Here is a 22,622-nt window from a genome sequence, read left to right on the forward strand (position 1 = left end):
TTAGTTGAGGGATTCATCTGCTCCAAGCTAGCTTTAACATATATTGGCTATTATGATCGCCTTAAATGCAATAAATCTTTTTTAAAAGCTAACACCAAAATAAAAGCTGTGCTTGTATTTAAAGCCCTGATTATTTTCCACATTGTTGGTTTGGGTTTTATTATTCAGTAATTATTAATTATAAGCAGAGCTGTGTACATCAACAATGAAACACAAGATGTCTTGAATAAGACAGGATCTTTAAATTTGAAAGAAAATTTAATATCAAGCTCAAAATTTGGCTGTTTCTCTAATCTGCCATAGTAATCTTTTTAAAAATTGTTTTAGTTCCTATATTTACTATACATAATTGTACAGAAAGCATTTTAAAACAGTGTTACTATCTTTACAAAATGGGGATGGTCCTCAGCAGTTGGAAGCTGTGCTGTTTTTTGTTTTATAAATGTTGTGTTGGAAGTTACCACGGCCTGACTTTAGTCACGCATTTGTTTATCAGCTGATAAGAGTGTACGCATTCATGCCCAGGCTCCTTAATACTGGCCTTATGTTTTGCTACTAGTGATAATCTCATTTAATCTTTTCACTTTAGAAATAAGGAAAATAAATTCCAAGGAGTGAAGTGACTTGTCTACAGTTAATAGCTAGCTAGCTGTTTGGTTTCCTTATTCCTGTGGCTGTGTTCACTTAATTCAGCAGTCTGCCAGATCTCAGGTGCCTGGTATGTGAAGTGATAGATGGAGTTTTACTAATATTTTTGGAGAAGATCACTTTTGTTTGTTTCTATACAAAAATGGTTCCTGCCTTAGACAAGCTGAATTCCAGCAGCAAGCTTACTGTTTTTTTTAAGATTTATTTATTTGAGAGAGAAAGTGTGCACGTACACACGTGCATGCAGAGTGGGGAAGGGGTCGAGGAGAGGGAGAGAGAGAATCCCAGGCAGACTCCCCACTGAGCTTGCAGCCTGATGCAGGGCTGGACCCCATGACCCCAAGATCACTGAGCCGAAACCAAGAGTTGGACACTCAACCAACTGAGCCTCCCAGGTGTCCCCCTACCCTGTTTTTTTAATTAAAGATTTATTTATTTATTTGAGAGAGAAAGAGAAGCTTACTGTTTTAACTCAAGTTTCAGGACTAAATTTTTAAAAAATTTACTTTGAGGTAATTTCAGACTTACCTAAAAGTTTCAAATGTAACACGAAAAACTCTCCTCATCCAGATTTTCCAACTATTAATATACACGTATTGTATCTTCTTTCCTTACCCATTACATTAATCACATACCCATTATCAATTCATCTTTTTTGGAACTATTTGTGAAGTTGCAGATAATGATTCCCCATAACCCCTACATACTTCATTATATTTCTCAGAAATAAGAACATTCTTGTCAAACCACAATCAACCCTCTAAGTTTGGAAATCAGCATTGATAACACTGCTGTCCATTTTATGGACCCTATTCAAATTTTACCAGTAGCGGTCCATCTGAGAAAATGTGCTCTATTAACCCATCATGTCGTTCTCCTCCAGTCTGGAATATGTCTCCATTCTTTTCTTATCTTTTGTGTCGTTGACAGTTTTGTAGAGTATATGGCTTATGTTAAAGGTTGACCTTCAATCAGGGTCCATCTGATGTTTTTGTTTTTGTTTTTTTTAGAGAGGGAGGTGGCAAGGAGGGTCAGAGAGAAAATTGATGTTTCTTTTATGACCAGATTTAGGTAGTGCCCTTGGTAGGAACACCACAAAAATTATACTGTGTTTTTCATGCATTGCATCATGGGGCACATGGAGTTAACCCCTACTAGCGATCTGAAACTTGATCATCTGATCATTTTGTTCTCTGTTAGGGTTCTCCACTGTGAGCCATCATTTTCTCCTTTGATTAGTATTTCATGGGGGAGATATCCCAAGATTACATCAGTATCTTGTTCTTCATCAAATCACTATTCACATTGACAACTCCATTGTTGACAACCACTACAATGATGGCTTTTGTGTTCCATTATTCCTTCTGCATTTGTAAGTTGGCATCCTACTGTAAGGAAGAGTTTTCCCTTCTTTCCCCATTTGTTTACAAATTTTCCCCATTTGTTTACAAATTTATTAATTTATTTTGCTATGGAATCATGGATGCTTATATTATTCATTGGGTTGTAATTCATTACTGTCACTATTGCTCAAATTGTCTCAGATTTGATCAGTGGGAGTCAATTTGAGGTGGTTCCTCTGTCCTTTTGAAATATCCCCATTAGTTTTTGTGTACTTCTTATTTTTTGGCATTTCTGACTGTCCACTATTTTGTACTTTATTATTTAATTATAATTAAAGTTGAATGTACTTAAGAATATCTTTCGTAGTTCTTTTGTTTTTTTCCTTTCTCTTTATACAAAATTAAATTGGAGGTACTTTTAAGTATTTTTTTTTTTTAAAGATTTTTTATTTATTTATTTATTTATTTGAGACAGAGAGAATGAGAGAGAGAGAGAGCACATGAGAGGGGGGAGGGTCAGAGGCAGAAGCAGGCTCCCTGCCGAGCAGGGAGCCCGATGCGGGACTCGATCCCGGGACTCCAGGATCATGACCTGAGCCGAAGGCAGTTGCTTAACCAACTGAGCCACCCAGGCGCCCTACTTTTAAGTATTTTTAATATTTCTAAAGATCTTACAAAATGGACACTGGATATTTTTTCAGTGACTTCTTGATTTTAATAATTTTCAACAAGGGAAAATTTCCAAATGCATATTATCAGAGGGATATTTTAGAAGTAGAGAAGGGATACATGTTTTTACCACCTTTTTTACCTTAGATGTTTACAAAGGGAAAGATTTCGTCCAGGTATGTGGCTAACGCACACATGGGAAGACTATGATATTTACTTCCCTGACTTCATCCCTGGAGAAAGTTATGTCCACGTCCTCTGATGTTCATTACTAGACTTCTGTTTTTCCTTCCCTTTTTTTTTTTTTTTTGTTTATACTTTTATTTGCATTTATTTTATGCAGAATTTACTCCTAGGCAGTAAATTTTTGTTTCTGCAGTTTCTTCTGGGGTATCTTTTTCTTCTGTGCAACCTCCTCTTCTGGTTTAGAAACAGTCTACTCTTTTCCAGTCAGGATCCTCTCAGGGTGGCAGGAAGAGCTCACGTATAGGTTAATCTGACCATGAGCCCTGTACGTTCTATGTCACATCTTGGGGGCTTTGTTCACCTGGATGTGCTTAATGACCAGAAAATCTACATCCAGACCCTTAAATTTGGCATTACTCTCTGCATTTGTAAGCATGTGCAGTAAAAATTCAGCACTCTTTTTGGGCCACCAACTCTTCGGCCCGGGCACACCTACCACCTCCACCAGTGTAGAGATAAAATGGCTTCTGCAGTGTGACAGCCTTCAGATACTTGGTGGCTTTTCAGATATGCATTGCCTTGACGGCGTGGGCAGTTTCATTTGTGTTCTTAAAGTGAACGCGAAGATTTGAACCTCTTGATTTGCATGATTTTGTAGGGTTTTTCTGGGTCAAGTGAATAGCAAACCATTTTTCAGAGGTCACCTCAGGGCAGTTATAAGAAGAATATGGTCTCCTTCCCTTTAGCTTAAGGTGATTTTATTAATGAAGTATTAATTATTATTACTCTTAACTTATTAATGAACTTAGTGTTCATTAGGAAATGAATTATTTTCACTTCTGTATTGTATGTCATACAAAATCTTTGTTCTTTTGAAATAGCACAATATTATTAGGAATTTAAGACCAAAATCATCTGCAAAAGTTTGAAATAATGTTCTTGCTTCTGAATTAAACAATTTAGAATTAGTTTGATTATGTTGTATTAAAAATATGGCTTTTTGTTGAACTAAGAATGAAGATTTCATTTTAAAATTATACATTAGCACAGCTCAATTTTAAAACTTTTTTACTTTTGGTGTTGTAAATAAGGCTTTTAGTCCTACTACTGAATTTATTTATTCAAACAAATTCTGTTACTCGATTCAAGTTTAAAAATAAGAATTATAGGAGCACCTGGGTGGCTCAGTCAGGTAAGTGTCTGCCTTCGGCCCAGGTCATGATCTCCAGATCCTGGGATTATGCCCTGCATCAGGCTTCCTGCTCAGCGGGGAGTCGGCTTCTCCCTCTCCCTCTGCCTCTCTCCCTGCTCATGCTCTCTGTCTGTATCTCTGTCTCAAATGAATAAATAAAATCTTTTAAAAAAATAAGAATTACATATTATAATCAAGTTCAGGTATTCTTTAAACCCAGGGCATTTTGAAAAGGGTAAGACATAATAAAAATAAAGTATTATCTAAAAGCTTAGTTATTTATGAAGAATTGTCAGAGCTGATAATTGAAAAAGGATTTTCTGTTTGGTAATTTAAATTGCAGTGAAGAAATTGCTACTCAACAAACTTGCTGTATTTCCTCGAATATAGATTTTCCCCACTCTTGTGTATTGGATTTTTTGCCAGTATCAAGATGCTCTGTACACTTTGTATCTTTTCACCTTTATTTATTCTGTCCCCATTGCTTGATAAACCATTTCTTCTTTCCTCAGCTGATAAAATTCTAGTCATCTTTCAAGACCTGGCTTAACTGTCACCACCTCTATGAACTTTTCCAACCCTTCTCAGCAGAATTAATCTTTCATCTGTGCTGTCATAGTAGTTTATTCTTATCACTCATAGAGACTGACCACATAAAATTACTGTAAGCTGTTGGTATTTATGGGTTTATTATTCAGTTTTAGCTACTTGCAAGTGACCCTGAAGGTCTGTGTGATAGTCATTTGGATGGCATAAATTCAACTCACGTGTGTTTGATGTTACAGGAATTGCTAAGCTACTGAGTGCAGCTGTCTGCTCAGACTTTATGTATCCATAGTGTTCTTTTCTCATTTGCATTAGACACAGATAACTCTCTTGAGGTGATTAGAAACTGCATTTCTTTGTGAAAGGTGTTCTTTAATAGAAATCCCACTGCTACTGCTTGTGATAAAAACGTTGACAAAGTAAAGAAGCTTAATAAAGTATGCCCCAGTGTAGGATTTGGGGGGTACATTTTTTTTTCAATTCTATTGAGAAATAATTGACATACCTCACTGTATAAGTTTAAGGTGTATATAGTATGATGGTTTGATTTACCTAGGGAATAAACTTTAGTAAAGTGAATTTTGGAGTAGCTCAGAGCAGTGAAAGAACATGTTTTTCTTTTTTCTTTTTTTTAATGTTCAGTTAGCCAACATATAGTACATCATTAGTTTTTGATATAGTGTTCAACGATTCGTTAATTGCGTGTAAAACCCAGTGCTCATGTTTTTCATCTCTTAACTAGGAAACAAGAAAAAGTGATCCTTTGAACTGTTTTCAGTGAGTGCTCTAATTAGTGCAAAATCTGTTTCTCAAATGGGAGGTGAAATTCTAGTGACACTTGGAAATAGCTTGAGGCGTGAAGGTTCATAGGAAAATGAGTGTCAAAATTGATTCGTGGAAAAGCTAGGGGTCTATGCGCACAGTTTTGCTTTTTAAAAAATGATGTAATATAATTTGTATATCATGCAAGTCACCTTTTTACAGTTTACAACTCCATGGTATTTAGTATATCCACAAAGTTGTACAACCATTACCACTTTCTAATTCTGGAACATTTTTGTCACCCCAAAAGAAACCCCATACACATAAGCATTCACCACCACTTCTGCCCCTGGCAGCCACTTATCTGTCTCTGTGGATTTTCCTATTGTGGCTGATTTAGGTTTTAAATAGATTGTTTGGATTGTAGGGCTATAGTAATAAAAATGAAATTAAGGTAGCATACCATATTATCATAATGACCCAGGCGTGGTACAGATTTATGGCTTCTATTTTTAACAGTTTGCAAATAGTATATTGCAGTATGTTTGTATGAAATATATTAGGACACATATAGTAAAGAATTTTTTGTTAACTGATATTTTAAAATTCTTAGCATGGTGTTTTGGGAGTATACTGCTAAATTGATTGGTTCTAGTATAATAGGGCAGTGGTTAAAAACAAGCCTGTTAATGATAATGATTACCCAAATGATGTTCTTTTCATGCTTGAACTCAAAGATCAAGCTGAAAAGGTAATCTAAAACAAAAATTTGTTTTTCTGCTCTTAAGCCAAATGCCTGGTGACTCCATTTCAGCAGCTTAGCATGATTTGGGTCATCAGTATCAATTAAAATTGTATTGGTTTTGTACTTTTAGATTTGATTTGTAAATTTGTTTTGGTTTTATAGTTATATAAGGGATATAAGCATATGAACTTTATATCTCTTTAAACGTAACGTAAAATATCTTTACATTACATTTTAATAATACTTTAAGTCAAGTCTGCCAGGAAATAAGATTTTTTTTTTTCCTTTAAAACAAGGGTACATAACTAAGTTTGACAAATACTATTTCATACATCCACAAACTCTGCTTTTTCAAGCTTAAGGTCAAGGCTGTTCTTTCTGTTAACCATGGTGTAGAATGTATTCCTTCATATCGTAAATGCTTCGTGTGAAGATTCCAGATTTGATGTCAACTAATGTTACGAGAAATACCAACATTTCTGACTATATAGTGAACATTAGAGAATTGTTAGATCAGGCGAAAACTGAAATGGTCATTCATTACTTAATGGAAAGCCCTAAGGAAGGATGCAGAGAATGACTTCAAGAGAATTCCTTCCACTGATAATACAGTGGAGGTGCATTGTGAATGTTGCCTGGTAAGTGGGTGATGAAGGTTTTGAGCATGTGGTTGAGGTAATGAGGGAGAGCTCACTGAAGGTCAGAGGGGCTAGAGAAGTCAGTAAAAGAGTGGCCGTGAAAACCATGTTGACGCATTGGAACAGGCTAGCTGAGATGGTGGTCCTTTACAGGTGAAGTGCTGATTGGCACCTTTCCCAGTTTGGACCAGAGCTTTAAAATTTCCCATGTGATAAATGTTTGTGGAGACTATCTAGAAAGGTATCAAGATTTGCAAAGGAAAAATAAAAACTGGCAATCTACAGTGTTCTTAGTGGTACCCATACCTAGTGAGACCCCTCCGCTGCTGTTCTTCAGCATTCTGCTCCATAGCCGTTTCCCCCTCATCTGTCACCTGTTTCTTCTACCAGGAGTGATGCCAACAACCTGTCAGATGTCAGGTTCTGAACTCCTGCACCCTGAGTGTCCTGCTTTCGAGATGTCCTCTCCATTCACATAGTATGTGTGCTGCGTAGCAGCAGTCACCCCTGCTCATGATCGTGGCTTTGATTTTATTTCATGGTTAAGGTGACCATGGAGCGCTTATTTTTATTGGTAGTTTATTTGAATAATCTAACCTTAGTCCTGTATATACAAAGTTAATAGAAGTCTTAAGATGTCATTAAAATTTTGCAGGGACACTTCATTTTATAGGGCAAGTATATGCTGAGTGGACATTATTCTTTGGGAATTTATAAAAAATCTCCACATGAATCAGTCCCTCATGAATGTCAGGGGGTTGTTGTAGAATATATTTCTGTCTTACGTGCTCTTCTGGAATCCTTTAGGATAGAGTCATTGTCTTGTATTTTTGTGGTTTAAACGCTTGGTATTCTTCCATAAAACATATTCTCAGTCTACAGGTAAAATAAACTACTTTTTTTTTTGGATGTGGTAATATTGAAATACTTTGCTTTTTAAAAATATAGATTGCTGTGAATTGTGTAAGACTGATGAATCACAGACCTGTACCTCTGAAACAAATAATACATTATATATTTAAAAAAAAAAGTAGGAAGGGAAAAATGAAGGGGGGCAAATCGGAGGGGGAGACAAACCATGAAAGACTATGGACTCTGAGAAACAAACTGAGAGTTTTAGAGGGGAGGGGGGTGGGCAGATGGGTTAGCCAGTTGATGGGTATTAAGGAGGGCATGTACTGAATGGAGCACTGGGTGTTATACGCAAACAATGAATCATGGAACACTATATCAAAAACTAATGATGTATGGTGATTAACATAACATAATAAAATAAAAAAAAATACAGATTGTTTATGGATTGTCTGGACAGTTAGCCTATGTGAAATAAAATGGAACAGCATGTAGTGGGGGGATGTCCTTACCACATTGGATAACTCTGTGATGATCCTGTGTGGTCTTTGCGTGTGAGTGTTCCTAAAAGTCAGCTGTTCTTTCTTCAGATACACTGAAGAGATGGTACCCTGGCACCCTTGCCTGAAACTTATTAGCAACTGTGAGCAGAAGCTTTCCAGTCACACATCAAGGCGCTTGATAACAATGGAAAAGGTGAAGAAATTTGAGGTAAATTATCCTAGTATTTTTTGGATAAATTCTGGAAGAATCCAACGATTTTTTTAGTTTTCTTGTAATGGAGTTTGGAATTGTTAGTCCTTGATTTTTAAAAAGTTACCGAATTCAGGAAGAGGCAGAAGTTCAAGAGGTTTGTGGGATTTGGTGGAATTTAGAGGGTAGGGGTTCGATATAGAAGTTGAATAGCAGAATAGAAATAGAAGTTGACCTTAACTTCTCATCTTTGCCACTAGAGCAGTTAAAAAAAAACCCCACTTAATTAAACAACTGTTGTTTAATTAGCAATCTGCTAGTTACCATTTTGTCTCCAAAAGCAAGACCTGCTCGATTACAGACTATTCTGAAGAGAAAATGTCACTTTATATAATGGAAAAAGTAATTTGCTGTTATCTGTTAGGGCCCAACACCTGTTCTCTCTCTCTCTCTCTTTCTCTAATACACACACACATACACACACACACACTTCTTGAGAAGAACAAAACATCTGTTATTTCATATCCAGATGAGAATTGATATGAAAAATGCCTCATAATGGAGCTTAATTAAATCTGCAGAATGCTCCTTGGGCTATACTTATCTGGATTGACAACCATAGCTTTCCCAAATTCACTAAACTTGAGTAAGCCCCATCTATGTTTTTGATCTGTAGGGTAAGCAGAAAAGAACAGAGTGTTACTGCCTGAAGATTTTGTCATACTCATCTCCACATTTGATTTTTTTTCATCTAATTCATAGTTTAAGGATTCTTTCACAGTAATGAAAACTAATATTTATATAGTGCTTTTTGAATATATTATTATATATTTCTTGTTTTTGTCCTTTTAGTTTTCATTTGCTATCTGTCTCTTAGATTTTATCACCATATACCTGGTTTGTGCTGATCATCTCCTAAATTATCTTTTTTCCATTTTTCACACCTCTAGTTCTTAATTGTTAAATGACTCTTCCTAACTTCTTTATGCCAAAACTTTAGTGACTCCTTTTCATTACCAAATAAGATTCAATGTGACATAAACTCTCTTCAGTAATCAGGCTCCAGTATCAGGGCATTTCAGAAAGCGTAAGCCGTTTATGCATATAAATAGTTGATCTGTGTTCACTCAGGGGTGGTTGTGTAGGTGTGTATGTATTTGTGTTTTATATACAGGTATATGTGATAGAATTAACATAAGTGGTTGTCATTTTTAAAACAAGTTTATATTCAAACAATATCCTTGGGGTGGCATCTTGTACTCATATTTATATCATAATTATTCTGTATGTTCTTGAAACTTTTAGACTTATATTTAAAAAATATATTAATATTAAACAGTTATTTTATTTTATTTTTTTTTAAAGATTTTATTTATTTATTTATTCATGAGAGACACAGAGAGAGAGAGAGAGAGAGGCAGAGGGAGAAGCAGGCTTCCCACGGAGCAGGGAGCCCGATGCAGGACTCGATCCCAGGACCCTGGGATCATGACCTGAGCTGAAGGCAGATGCTTAACCATCTGAGCCACCCAGGCGCCCCTTAAACAGTTATTTTGCTGTATAGTAACACCTTGCTTTTCTTCAAATTGTGTTACTGGGCTTTGGTGCTCACATTTTATAGCAGACTGGTCATTTAATTGTTGTTTTTTGGAAATCAGAACCTGTTCCAAGGATGATGATCTACTATTAAATATTTAAAACATTAAGAAGATTCAGAAATTCTAAAAGAGGGGTTTCCAAGTTGTTTGACACAATGACAATCTTCTGAAGTGACAATTTTGGCCGGACAACATTTATTTGGATATACAGTAGAAGTCCTCTTAACTAACCTCCATTTCAAATTCAGTTGATTAACTAGTACTGGCCATTTTTGTTCTAAAACACCAATACTTATGCCTATAACATGTCAGATACTTCCAGCTGTTGACTTGCTTGATCTCTACTATGTCTGTACACTTCTGTACCTACCAGCTGAATTGTCTGTTTGCCATGAATCAGTTGTGTTTGTTTTGTGAACTGTTTAAGTCAGTTATATTTGGTATGGTAATTATGTAGTCTAACTAAATGCTAGTTAGACCAGTGAAATGTGAGTGTGAGAATAAAGTTGTTGCACTTAGAAAAGCTAAGTGCAATACTTCAGAAAGATAGGATGAAGTGAGTTGCGAAGAAAGACTCTTGGACTGGGAATGGGTGAGATGACTATAAAGGGTTGGAAAAAAGTTAGCCCATTCTAGGTTTCCCTACCCAGATTGCTTTTAAGAGTCTTTAAGTTCGGGCGCCTGGGTGGCTCAGTTGGTTAAGCGACTGCCTTCGGCTCAGGTCATGATCCTGGAGTCCTGGGATCGAGTCCCGCATCGGGCTTCCTGCTCGGCAGGGGGTCTGCTTCTCCCTCTGACCCTCTTCCCTCTCGTGCTCTCTGTCTCTCATTCTCTCTCTCAAATAAATAAATAAAATCTTTAAAAAAAAAAAAAGAGTCTTTAAGTTCTTGCATCATTTTACAGAAGCCAAAACTGAAAATCTTTATAGGTCCTGATTCTGTATCAAAAGATTGATAAATGAATATTCGGTTTTTTAAGTTAAGATGTTCAGCATATTTACAAAACGTTTTCATTTTTTCCTGCTTTTACTGACTTTTTCAATTAACTAACTGTAGTATTAGTCTGTTTGGGCTACTATAGCAGAATACCACAGACTGAGTGACTTAAATAACAAGTTTATTTTCTTATAGTTCAGGAGGCTGGAAGTCCAAGGTCAAGGTGCCAGCAGGTTTGGTTTCTGATGAGACCTCTTGCTGGATTGCAGGTAGCCACCTTCTTGCTATGTCCTCTGTATGCACATACTCTTGGTTCTCTCTCTGCTTACAGGGACATCAGTCCTATTAGATTAGAGCCCCACCCTTATGATTTCATTTAACTTTAATCATCTCCTTTAAGGCTCAGTCTTCAAGTACAGTCATATTGTGGGTTAGGGCTTCAGTATATGAATTTTGGGGGGACACAATTCAGTCCATATCACTAACAATTACCAACATCTATCACAATGAATAAGAGGCCTCTGTTGCATGTTAAAGTATGCTTTTTTCATGCTCTTCCAGTCAGTTACTTCTCATGTATATGTTTGTCTTTTAGTATTTTGAGGGAAGTAAGGCATATAATAATTTAAATTAGTAACACTGAAGGTCTTAGAAGTCACAGCACTTAATGTAATTATTTGAGTTAGTAATAACATTTATGTGCCAGGCACATGAGTAATACATGTAAAAAATAGAAATAGTACCTGTAGATTTTATAATTGTAAGTCTTGATATTAGAAAGTAGAATGAATGACATCAGTATTCTTTATTTTGTGGCCTCCATAAGTAGTACTTGCACCATATGATGGTTATGATGGCTTGAAACACTGTTCAGAAGAAAATATAGAGAAAGTACTCTAATAATGGGGGCCACATAATAAACCAGTCATTTCTATCTTAGTGGCAAAATTGAGACCTGTTGTCATTTTGCATTTGCTTTCCTTTAAGTTTAATTTATTTAAGAAAATCTTTTTTTTTCCAGTACTCTTTCCAGATTTATAATATTTCTGTAGGCGTCTATTTGATACTTGGGAGAAGAAGTAGAGAATGATCTAAGGATGTTTCTGACAATTTTCTTCTACATAAAAATGCTAACTAAGGGCACTCACCTTAGATGTTTTTAAACCTTGAAAGGCAGTGTTAATTTTTGTTTTTATTATTTTACTTTTGTCCTTTCAAATTGATTTAAAAAACAGGAAAAAGCCTAGTGCTCAAATAATTTTTTGAAAGTCTTCACTTTATAAGATCAAATTTAATCAGTGAGTTTTAACTAGTATGCAGTGTACTATAACTGAAAATACTTTGTCACGTTAAATTAGTCATGTTTGGTTTTGAATTAATCACTTCATTTCTACCTTCTGTTTGTATGGAGAGGACTGTATATAATTGCAGCAAGATCCTAGTCCTTTATAATTCAAGTGATGACATAAAATTGTCAAACAGTTCTCATACGCGTCTAACAAATTACCCTCGGTCTTGTTCAGCGTTGTTGACTTTGGCAATGGAAGACTATTAATTGTAGATTTTTACACTCTTGTGTACTGTCTTTCTGCATTTTTGGTTTGTCACTTGTTAGGTTTAACTTCAGTATAACTTCTGGCCCACTTGATACATTGTTATAAAGTGTTCTCCCTCTCCCCTTTTAGAATGTAAACTTAAGTTATAAATGAGAAAACTGTCTAAAGAATGTAGGTGTATTGTAAAATTTTGTCTTTTCATTATTGCTGTAGTTTTTAGACTTGCTTGTTGAGCATTAGTAGTAAAGAAGAAAATTTTTGCTACCCATATTAATGAAAATACCTGATAAGAGAAGCCATTAGTCCCTGTTGATACAGTCTGAAAGAGAAGGGAATGATTTATGCTACTTATTGTTTACAGAGCTTTCATACCCATCTGATCATGTTATTTTGCTAATTTTAGAGACTAGGAAGTAGCTGAGTTGAGACGAAAACTTTTCTTTGTACTTGAAATTCTTTGACCTTTTTTATGCATCATATTGCCTCTTTGCCAAGACAGTTTCTGCTTTTGGAACATGCCAGGGTTAAAAGGCAAATATTCTTGAGTGGCATATTTCTAGTTTCTTCTAAAGATCGTTTTTCGTCATTGTTCATGGGGCCATGGTGGAATGTGATTTGTTTTACTAGAATTCATTTTTCCTGTTGATACAACATGTGGTTGACGCTGATGTATATATATTTGTGGTCACAGTGGTTACTTCTGTAAAACATTTTTCTCATATAAAGTTCATTGGGAAAAAATTCCAATTTCCAGAGTTGTCCAGAACAGACCAGAATATGAATGTAATAGTTACATCTTCAGTGAAAATTGCCTAAAACAGTACCTTGTCAACCTTTTCCAGTGGTATACTTGGACAGATGAAAGAGTATCCAAAGTATTCATTTTTGAAACTTCCTTAAAATCTTTTTAAACATTCATGCAGCTTTTAAAGTCTATTCTATAGTATGTTTAAGTGTAAAAAAAAAAAAGTATCTTAAGTTGCCGTTGCACTAAATGAGCCATCATGTGCCCTGTTTGTTTTGTGACTTGTTTACCTGACATGCTGTGATTTGAGAAGTACTGAAGTAAAGGTAAGTTGAATTCTAGGTATTATATGGACACTAATTTAGACTAAATTTACATTATGTGAGCTAGTCAATATAGTTCAGATGATTTAAAATAGGGAATATTGGGAGGTCATAGTGGCAGGTGATGAGAATTAATGTTAATTTTTAAAATTTTGGATTGAATAAAGAGTCCACTATCACAAAGCTGATGAACAGTGCTTCGTTAATCAGAATGGCAGGTGTCCAAAACTGAGGGATTTGACTTATGGACCAGGAGATTTTGAAGCTATGGAGAGAGAAACAACCATTAACATTGTAACATGTTCTAAATGACGAAGGGAGAGAAGAGACACCAAGGTCTCTTGTTTGAGAAAATGACTCACGGATGACTTGAAGTAGAAGAAATTAGTCTTTGTGATAAGTAGATTACATGTTAGAATGATAGTTGTGTTGCTAGTCATGACCTGATGATTTGCTGACATAATGCTTGTGCCTATTTCATTATACTTTATCCGTTCTCAGGATTAATGCTGTAACTTGTTTTGGCAGCTATATGAATTAAAGGTGGTTCTCCGTGGCTGACCTTTCTTTCTGAAATATTTTGTTTTTTGCCTATTTTGCCAGGACAGTGGATATTTTCCTTTCGATTAGAGCTATGAAGGATTAGAGATAAGGTGTGAAGATTTCAGTCATAGAATGTGCCCGTGGGAAGGAGACATTGCTTCATTTATCAGTGAGAAAAATAAGACCGGGTGATACTAAGTAAGAACATGGTAATTAGATATGAACTTTAATGGAGGTCCTAATACAGTAAAGTATTCATTACCATCCAAATGTGTATGTATGAGAGAGAGAAAGGCCAAGAAGGACTGAGATCTTGCCATTTGCGATGACGTGGATGGAACTGGAGGGTATTATGTTAAGTGAAATAAGTAAATCAGAGAAGGACATGTATCATATGACCTCACTGATATGAGGAATTCTTAATCTCAGGAAACAAACTGAGGGTTGCTGAAATGGTGGGGGGTGAGAGGGATGGGGTGGCTGGGTGATAGACATTGGGGAGGGTATGTGCTATGGTGAGCTCTGTGAATTGTGCAAGACTGTTGAATCACAGATTTGTACTTCTGAAACAAATAATACATTATATGTTAAAAAAAAAAGCAGGAGGGGAAGAATGAAGGGGGGGAAATTGGAGGGGGAGACGAACCATGAGAGACGATGGACTCTGAAAAACAAACTGAGGGTTCTAGGGGAGGGGGGTGGGAGGACGGGTTAGCCTGGTGATGGGTATTAAAGAGGGCACGTTCTGCATGGAGCACTGGGTGTTATGCACAAACAATGAATCATGGAACACTTCATCTAAAACTAATAATGTAATGTATGGGGATTAACATAAGAATAAAATTTAAAAAAATTTAAAAATTATTTTGTATAGTAAGTCAGAAGGAAACTATTTGTATTATCTATAAATTATGTTTTGACTTGAGATCTTTGAAAAAGGCTTTTAAGAGTAGATGGAAGCCGGGGCGCCTGGGTGGCTCAGTCGTTAAGCGTCTGCCTTCGGCTCAGGTCATGGTCCCAGGGTCCTGGGATCGAGCCCCGCATCGGGCTCCCTGCTCAGCGGGAAGCCTGCTTCTCCCTCTCCCACTCCCCCTGCTTGTGTTCCTTCTCTCGCTGTGTCTCTCTCTGTCAAATAAATAAATAAAATCTTAAAAAAAAAAAAGTAGATGGAAGCTTGGTGATGCTGCATATCATGTTGAATTAAGTTTAAAGGATTATGTCATCTACTTATCTCATGTTATCTTTTTCTGAATGGCTTGCTTTAGTTGTAATTGGTATTTTTCCTTGAATTTAAATCTTAAAGGGTCATCATTTGACTTTTATACATATGCAACGAAATGATTTTGCCAAACTGGATATTTTGTTAATACTGTCATGATGGTTTTAAATTATTGTTTCTGGTAAACCAAGAAAAAGCAAAAGTTTATCCCCTGCCTACTCCAGGGAGGTAATCATTTAAGATACTTGGATTCTAGTATATATCTCTTTCATTTGCAGGAAAAATGCAGTTCTCCGAAGGTAGAGAGCATCTGTCATTATGCTGTAGCTGTAATGATCATATTTTCAAGCTATGATAGTAAAGCAGTCTTTAACATACTCATATTATAGCATCTTAGAATCTTTATATTGCAAAATATAAAGTTTGATCTGGGAGTCCCAAGGTATGAATGGTTTAGGGAAATGGGAAGTTTATGTGTGGAGTCTGCATGATCCTCTGGAACTTCTTTTAAAGTTCTTAAATGGCCGATTTTCTACTTGCTATTTTTTTTTTCTTATGATACGGTTAACTTAGAATTATCTCTCTAGTGTTTTTCAAATTCAGCCATGAATATATATGCTTCTTCCCCGCTCCATGCCCCACCAGGAATACAACCATGAGATTTTTAAACATATATTTTTTTGCCTAAAACATATGTACAGTTTAATGAATAATTATAAAGTGAACATCTCTGTAACCACCACCGAGGTTAGGATTAAAGCACCCCAGAAGCACCCCTTTTGGTGGCTATTTCTGATCATAAACACCTCTTCCTGTTGGTGTAACCACTAATCTGACTGTTACGGTAATCACTTTCTTGCTTTCCATTGTAGTAGTATCGCTATTGAATTGATCTGTAAGCAAATTAATTTTGCTTATTTTTGATCTTTATATAAATGTATTTTTATATTTCTTTTAATGGACTGTGACAGTTTAAAAAAGTCAACTAGGAGAGTAGTCTCCAAATTAAAGCAAAATAAAATTAAAGTCTACATCATAGACTGTGCATGCCAGTGCATATCTTGGTCTATTATTCATCCTTTGCTACTTATTAATTAATTAAATATATGGATATAATAACTAATAAGTTGTCATTTCATTTTTATCTGGTGTGTCAACTCTGTATTCTTTTAATATTTGAGATTAAATTTTGAATTTTATAAAGTTAATGTATTTTTAGTGGAGAGCATGTAGAAAGTACTTACAGTTCTATATCGTCATGATAGCATGAATATCCATGATGGTCTTTTTACAGTTAGAAAGAAATTACGTGCTGAGTGCCTGATGTCAAAGTTGCATCACTAAATGTTACTCATTTTCAGAACTCAATGAAGATTTTAATAAATATTAAAATATTTTAATAGACTTCAGGTAACTTAATACCTTGCAGAGAAATGAAATTTTTAAAAAAGTACAGATTATATATGAATACCTAATTTAGGGATAAATATTTCCAATCTTACCTTGTTCCCATTAAGAATAATGCTAGAGATTTCTCTTAATAGTATTGGATGCCGGACTTTTGACCTGCTTGTCCTTGGTTTGGAAATGGCCTAGTGCTGTTTATAGTGTATAACTTTAGCACAAGTGGTTTCTATAGCTACTGTCCAGTACCAGATGTAGAACAGTGGGAGGCTTTGATAAGGGGAGCAGGATTTTTAAACAAAAGCTGGACATGGGTAATTACCCTGACGCTGAACTGAGGCCCCTTACATTCAGCACTGTCATTTACCTTTCATTTCACTCTCTGCTGATTACAAGAAAGAGAATGTACCCACTGTTTTTCTCTTCCATCTCTTTGCCTTCTTCCTCTCACCTTATGTAAGAGTGTATATCATAGCTTTAATCCGTTTCAAGAATACAGGAGTGAGTCTTTCTTGACAAAGTTAGATGAACATTGTTAGTTTAGTGGTTTTCACTTATCATAGAATAAGTTTCATAAGCCATTTGTACTCCGTTGTTTGCAATGAAACTGCTGTTTTGTATAAACTACTGTCACTCTGAGAATATAAATGACTTCAGGTTAATAGTGAGGTAGAAGAAATCATTATCTCATTATCAGGAACTGTCAGTAAGTAAAAAAGGATAACTTAAACCTGATGCATAATTATAATAGAAGTCATTTGGATTTCTTATGAATGGCTATAGACTTCTACAGCTTCATCCCCAAACTGACACTTTTCTAGGGGATATCCCTTGTTTTTAAATGGTAATTTTATACATTGATGATTAGCCTCAGGTATTTTCATCAAAGTTTGCGGGATTCTCTAAAAGTGACTTTTTGGCAGTAAAAGGACACAGTGAGAGAGAACTTTGGCTTTAGTCAGAATGTGGATGGAGGTGGTATGAGAGGTGAAGCAGGGGGTTGTTTATAGTAGAGGATGGGATTGGGGGGGGATCCAGTCTGTAGTAGAGGATGGGGTGGGGGCAAGGAAGTTGAGGAAACTCATACCCGATGACTCCCTTTTTCTCTGTAAAGAAGGTTGTTAAGTTTTTGCTGGGGGTGAATAAACATATTAAGATAAGGTCTTGAGGACAGGTGAAATTTTATAAAAGGTGCTATGAGAAATGAGAAACAAAACTGTGTCTTTTAATGATTTTTACATTCACATACTTCTCATATTTTTGTATGTTTTCTTTCCCTGACTTGATTACATGTTCCCTGGGGGGAAGGCCCTGGCTTTCATCACTCAGCATGTGTTTATGGGACCATTTGTGTAAGGTGATGAGGTTAAACTGAGTAAGTCATATTCCTTATCCTTAGAGACCTTGCATAGTAAGAGAAATGGTCACTGAACCCGTTTCAGCCTCATGTGTTTGGTTCTGTAGTGATCTTTGCAAGGTGCTATGTGAACACCAGAGAGCATCTACCTGAGAAAATGGTGCTCAAGTCAAGAGAGGAAGCCAGTATTTTGAGCAAAGGTACAGAGGCCTGAGAGGGATTGTGGAGCATTCAGGGACCCCTAGACATTTTAGCACGAATGAAATACTAAGTATTTGGCAGGGGTGGGGGGAATGGTTGGAAGCGAAGTTGAACCCCAAAGAATGCCTACTCTTGGAGGTCTTTACATACCAAAGAACTTTAAGTTTATCTTTTTGGTGATGGCAAGCCATGAGGGTTATTAGTGAGGAGAGTGGCAGAAGTTGGTGTTTAACTGAGGGTTTCAGAGGAGAGGGTGGTGGGGGGATTGGTTAGCCCGGTGATGGGTATTAAGGAGGGCACGTATTGCATGGAGCACTGGATGTTATATGCAAACAATGAATCATGGAATACCACATCAAAAACTAATGATGTAATGTATGGTGATTAACATAACATAATAATAATAATAATAATAATAATAAACGAAATTGGTGTTTTATGCAGGCAAGTTTGAATTGTGGAAAGATACCTGTGGTACCAGTGTGGGGGCTCCTGGCATGGTCATGCAAAGATGAGGAAGCTGTAAACTAAGAAAGGTAGAATTGGAGATTGTAGAGGAGTTAATAGAATTGAGAGTTTTTGGGGAGGTAGACATGACAGGACTTGATGACTGATTGGATAATTGGGCTGAGGGTGACAGGAGTTAAGATAACTTCCAGAAATCTGACTTGAGATAATTGAGTGGATGATTGGTTTTTTGCGTATGTTTTTCTCCTTTCCCCCCTCCTTCTGAAGCACGTGGGGCAGCGCTGCTTTCCGGGGCTACTGCTCTTGCAGTCTCCCAGCTGCTTTCCCTGCTCCTGCACTTTCTCCTGCATTATATTTTTCTACACAGTAGCCAGAGTATCTTTAAGAATGTACATAGGTAAGCTCTTACCTGTGATCTCATGGCACATTGGTAGTGCATCTGACTCCAGAATGTAAATAGATATCGAAGCTCCTCTGCTTAAAGTCATCAAGGACTTTCCGTGGAATTTAGAATGAAATGCAGAATCTTTCACATAAGCTTCAAGGCCAGCCTGGTCTATTTCTGGCCTGTCTCTCCCATTTCATTGTGTGTCACCTTTGCTTTTGTTGTGACTGAGTTTTAGCCACACTGGCCTGTCTTCAGTTCCCTGAGTGTACTTCTCTCTAGTCTCAGAGTCTTCTCACGTTGTGTTTCCTCTCGTGTTCCCTACAGTGTTTTCTCCCACTCTCTTTCTATAAGTTTAATTCCTCTTTTAGTTCTCGGATAAATTACTTCTTAGGGAAGCCTTTTTTGTCCATACGCTTCACCCCATCTCGCTAGCTGTCTCATATGCTTATGCTAACCCTTTCTTCCCAGTGTTTAATCACAGTAAGTATATGTTTGGGTATATATTCTTTAATGTCTGTCTTCTCCTTGCATATAAGCCCTGTAAATTCACAGATCTTGACGGTTTTGCTCAACTCAGTAAATACTTATGGAATGAATAGTAACTGTTCAGGGATAATTTGGGGCCCTTGGGAATAAAAATAATCAAATTCAACAATATTTAAATCATCTATTTGAAGGAAGAGTAGGAACAGATAGTTATAGCTCACTAAAAGTTTTCTGTTTGAGAGTACATAGAATTTTGTCATTACCCTGACATCGCTCTTCAAAAATCAGTATTACAAAAACGTTTGAGTCCCAGGATACCTAGGCCTCATTTCTAATGAGAAGCAAACCGAAAAGGTAGCTGAATCACCATATTGTGGAAAATCATAACACCTCCCCTCTGTTTAAGGAGGAGATGATAACAAAGAGTGGCAAGTTTCTGGGAGAAAGCAGTAATTAGAAGGATAGTTTTACCTAAGTGGAGTTCTCAATGAAGAATCTTTAGTTCCTTTAAAGTCTGAGCAGTTTATGATGCCCAGTTTGAGAAACACTCTTTATGTTCGTATTCTCACGGTGTAATTCAGGGTGTCATTAGTTCCATCCAACGTATCTGCTTCAAATGTTACTGCAAAACATACAGTTTTGTTTCTTTTCTTGAAAATTTATTCCCATTGAGATTAAAAATTATTAAATTATAAGTGGCTGAAGTACTTTCCTTTTAATTTTAATGACTTTTCTTTTTCTTACCTTTTTGATGTGTAGAGTTGTAAAAAGAATTAATTTGAATAAGGATTAACTTGAACAAAGTCTAGTTTATGTACTTTTTCTTTCTTTGATTAGAGAATAATTTGCAGTTCTAGGTTAGACATGGATGACAGTGATATACTTTAGAGTCACCAAGGTGGGTTTGTATTTGTATATTTCCACATCATTCTTTAAAAAATGAAATGGTGTAAATAAGTGCTAATGTTTCCTGAAGGAAGATGGCCATCCTGCCCATGCTGGTGCTCTTTGCCTCTAGATATGTTTACAGCAAACAGGACTCAAAAACAGTGAGGGACTGACTGTCAGATGTAGTCAGCTGTCCTTTAAACGATCATTAACCCACATCAGGAAATACCATAAAGAAGGATTTATCTACTTCAGCCAGCAGAGGGCAGTGTACACATAAAAGTACACTACCAATTGTAAGACTTCCTTTGGTTTCTTTGGCAAATGTGTTAAAATTCCTCAAGTGGTTTATGTTTAGAATTAGCAGTACTGATAGGACAGGAAATTGGCTGGGTGGGACAGTGGTTAAAGGGGTTCTGTCTAAAAGCTTGGATCAGAAATATGTGCTACCATAATGTTGCTGTTCTATGAGGAATGTCCTCTGTCAAACTCCATTTTGAATGACCAAATAATTTATCATGTGGGAAGTTAACTCTTTAACTATTGTTTCGATATAATTTCTACAAAAAAAAGAAGTTTGGTGGAAAAAGCATGGGTTTCAAAGTCTGATCTAGGCCATAATTCTGCAAATGCTACTTATTGGCTGTGTGATCTGTGGCAGATTACTTAAACTTGTTCAGTTTCCATTTCCTTACCTGCAAAATTTACATAATGATCTGCTAGGAAAAGATGCAGAATATAATTGACCTTTGTAAAACACATAGTTGTAAATATAAGTTGCTTTCTTGAATCAGAACTCGTTATTTCTTGTCACATTTATGCTGTTTATCTAATGAGGTTAAGTGATAGGTTTGAAAGCAGTATAATTCCATTATATAGCCATCTGAGGCTAATACAAATTTTCCTGAAGAAACTCTGTTATAAAAAAATGGTATGGGGGCACCTGGGTGGCTCAGTTGGTTAAGCGACTGCCTTCGGCTCAGGTCATGATCCTGGAGTCCCAGGATCGAGTCCCGCATCGGGCTCCCTGCTCGGCAGGGAGTCTGCTTCTCCCTCTGACGCTCCTCCCTCTCATGCTCTCCGTCTCTCATTCTCTCTCTCAAATAAATAAATAAAATCTTTAAAAAAAAAAAAAAATGGTATGTTCAATAAGGGGTTCATATCCAAAATATGTAAAGAACTTACAAAGCTCAACACCAGAAAAAAAGCAACCTGATTAAAAAATGGACAGAGGACCTGAATAGACATTTTCCAAAGAAGACATGCAGATGGCCCACAGACACATGAAGAGATACTCAACATCACTAATCATCAGGGAAATACAAATCAAAACCACAATGAGATGTCACCTCACACCAGTCAGAATGGCTAGTATCAAAATGACAAGAAGTAGCAAATGTTGGCAAGGATGTGGAGAAACAGGAACCCTGTTGGTGGGAATGTAAATTGGTGCAACCACTGTGGAAAACAGTATGGAAAACAGTAATTTTCCTCACAAAATTAAAAATAGGAATACCATATGATCCAGTAATTCCTCTACTGGATATTTACCCAAAGAGATCAAAAACATGAATTCGAAAAGATATATGCAACCCTATGTTTATTGCAGCATTATTCACAATTGCCTAGACATAGAAACAACCCAAGAGTCCAGCAATCGATGAATGAATAAAGAAGATCTGGTGTATATATACAAGGAAATACTATGCAGCCATAAAAAAGGATGCTTTTTTTTTTTTTTTTTTTTTTGCCATTTGTGACAATATGGTTGGACCTAGAGGGTATTATGCTAAGTGAAATCAGAGAAAGGTAAACACTATATGATTTCACTTAGCTGTGGAATCTAAAAAACAAGTGAACAAACAAACTGACTCTTAAATACAGAGAACAAACTGGTGGTTACCAGAGGGGAAGTGGGTGGGTAGGGGGGGATGAGCAAAATAGGTAAAGGGGATTAAGAGGTACAAACTTCCAGTTATAAAATAAATGGGTGATGGCAATGAAGATATGTGCAGCACAGGGAGTATAGTCAATAATACTGTCGTGTGTGGTGACTGATGGTGATAGACACTTATTGTGGTGAGCATTGAGTAATGTATAAAATTATTGAATCACTGTGTTGTACACCTGAAACTAATATAACACTGTATATTCACTATACTTCAGTAATAAAATTTTTTAAGTGGCAAGTGTCTAAGAAATAGTATAATCAATAATCTTAATATTTTATTCATAGC

General features: G+C 36.3%; 1 protein-coding gene across 5 annotated transcripts in view; it reads left to right on the forward strand.

Annotated features, from left to right (window-relative positions):
- Positions 1-22,622, forward strand: part of TRMT11 (tRNA methyltransferase 11 homolog) — a 55,065-nt gene that overhangs the window by 26,782 nt on the left and 5,661 nt on the right. For 4 of the 5 annotated variants that reach the window (XR_004676527.1, XM_034990535.1, XM_034990537.1 and 1 more), the window contains one exon: positions 8,172-8,292. Coding sequence is in view for 4 of the 5 variants with exons in the window: in XM_034990535.1 (XP_034846426.1) it covers positions 8,172-8,292 (121 nt within the window). In the remaining variant the exon portion in view is untranslated. Of the gene's footprint in view, positions 1-8,171; positions 8,293-11,002; positions 11,077-22,622 lie in introns of all 5 variants that reach the window. The other variant, XM_034990536.1, reaches the window with a different exon arrangement.

This window comes from Mirounga leonina, unplaced genomic scaffold (genome assembly GCF_011800145.1).
Source record: "Mirounga leonina isolate KUSES-001 unplaced genomic scaffold, KU_Mleo_1.0 Mir_53, whole genome shotgun sequence".
Lineage (NCBI taxonomy): Eukaryota > Metazoa > Chordata > Mammalia > Carnivora > Phocidae > Mirounga > Mirounga leonina.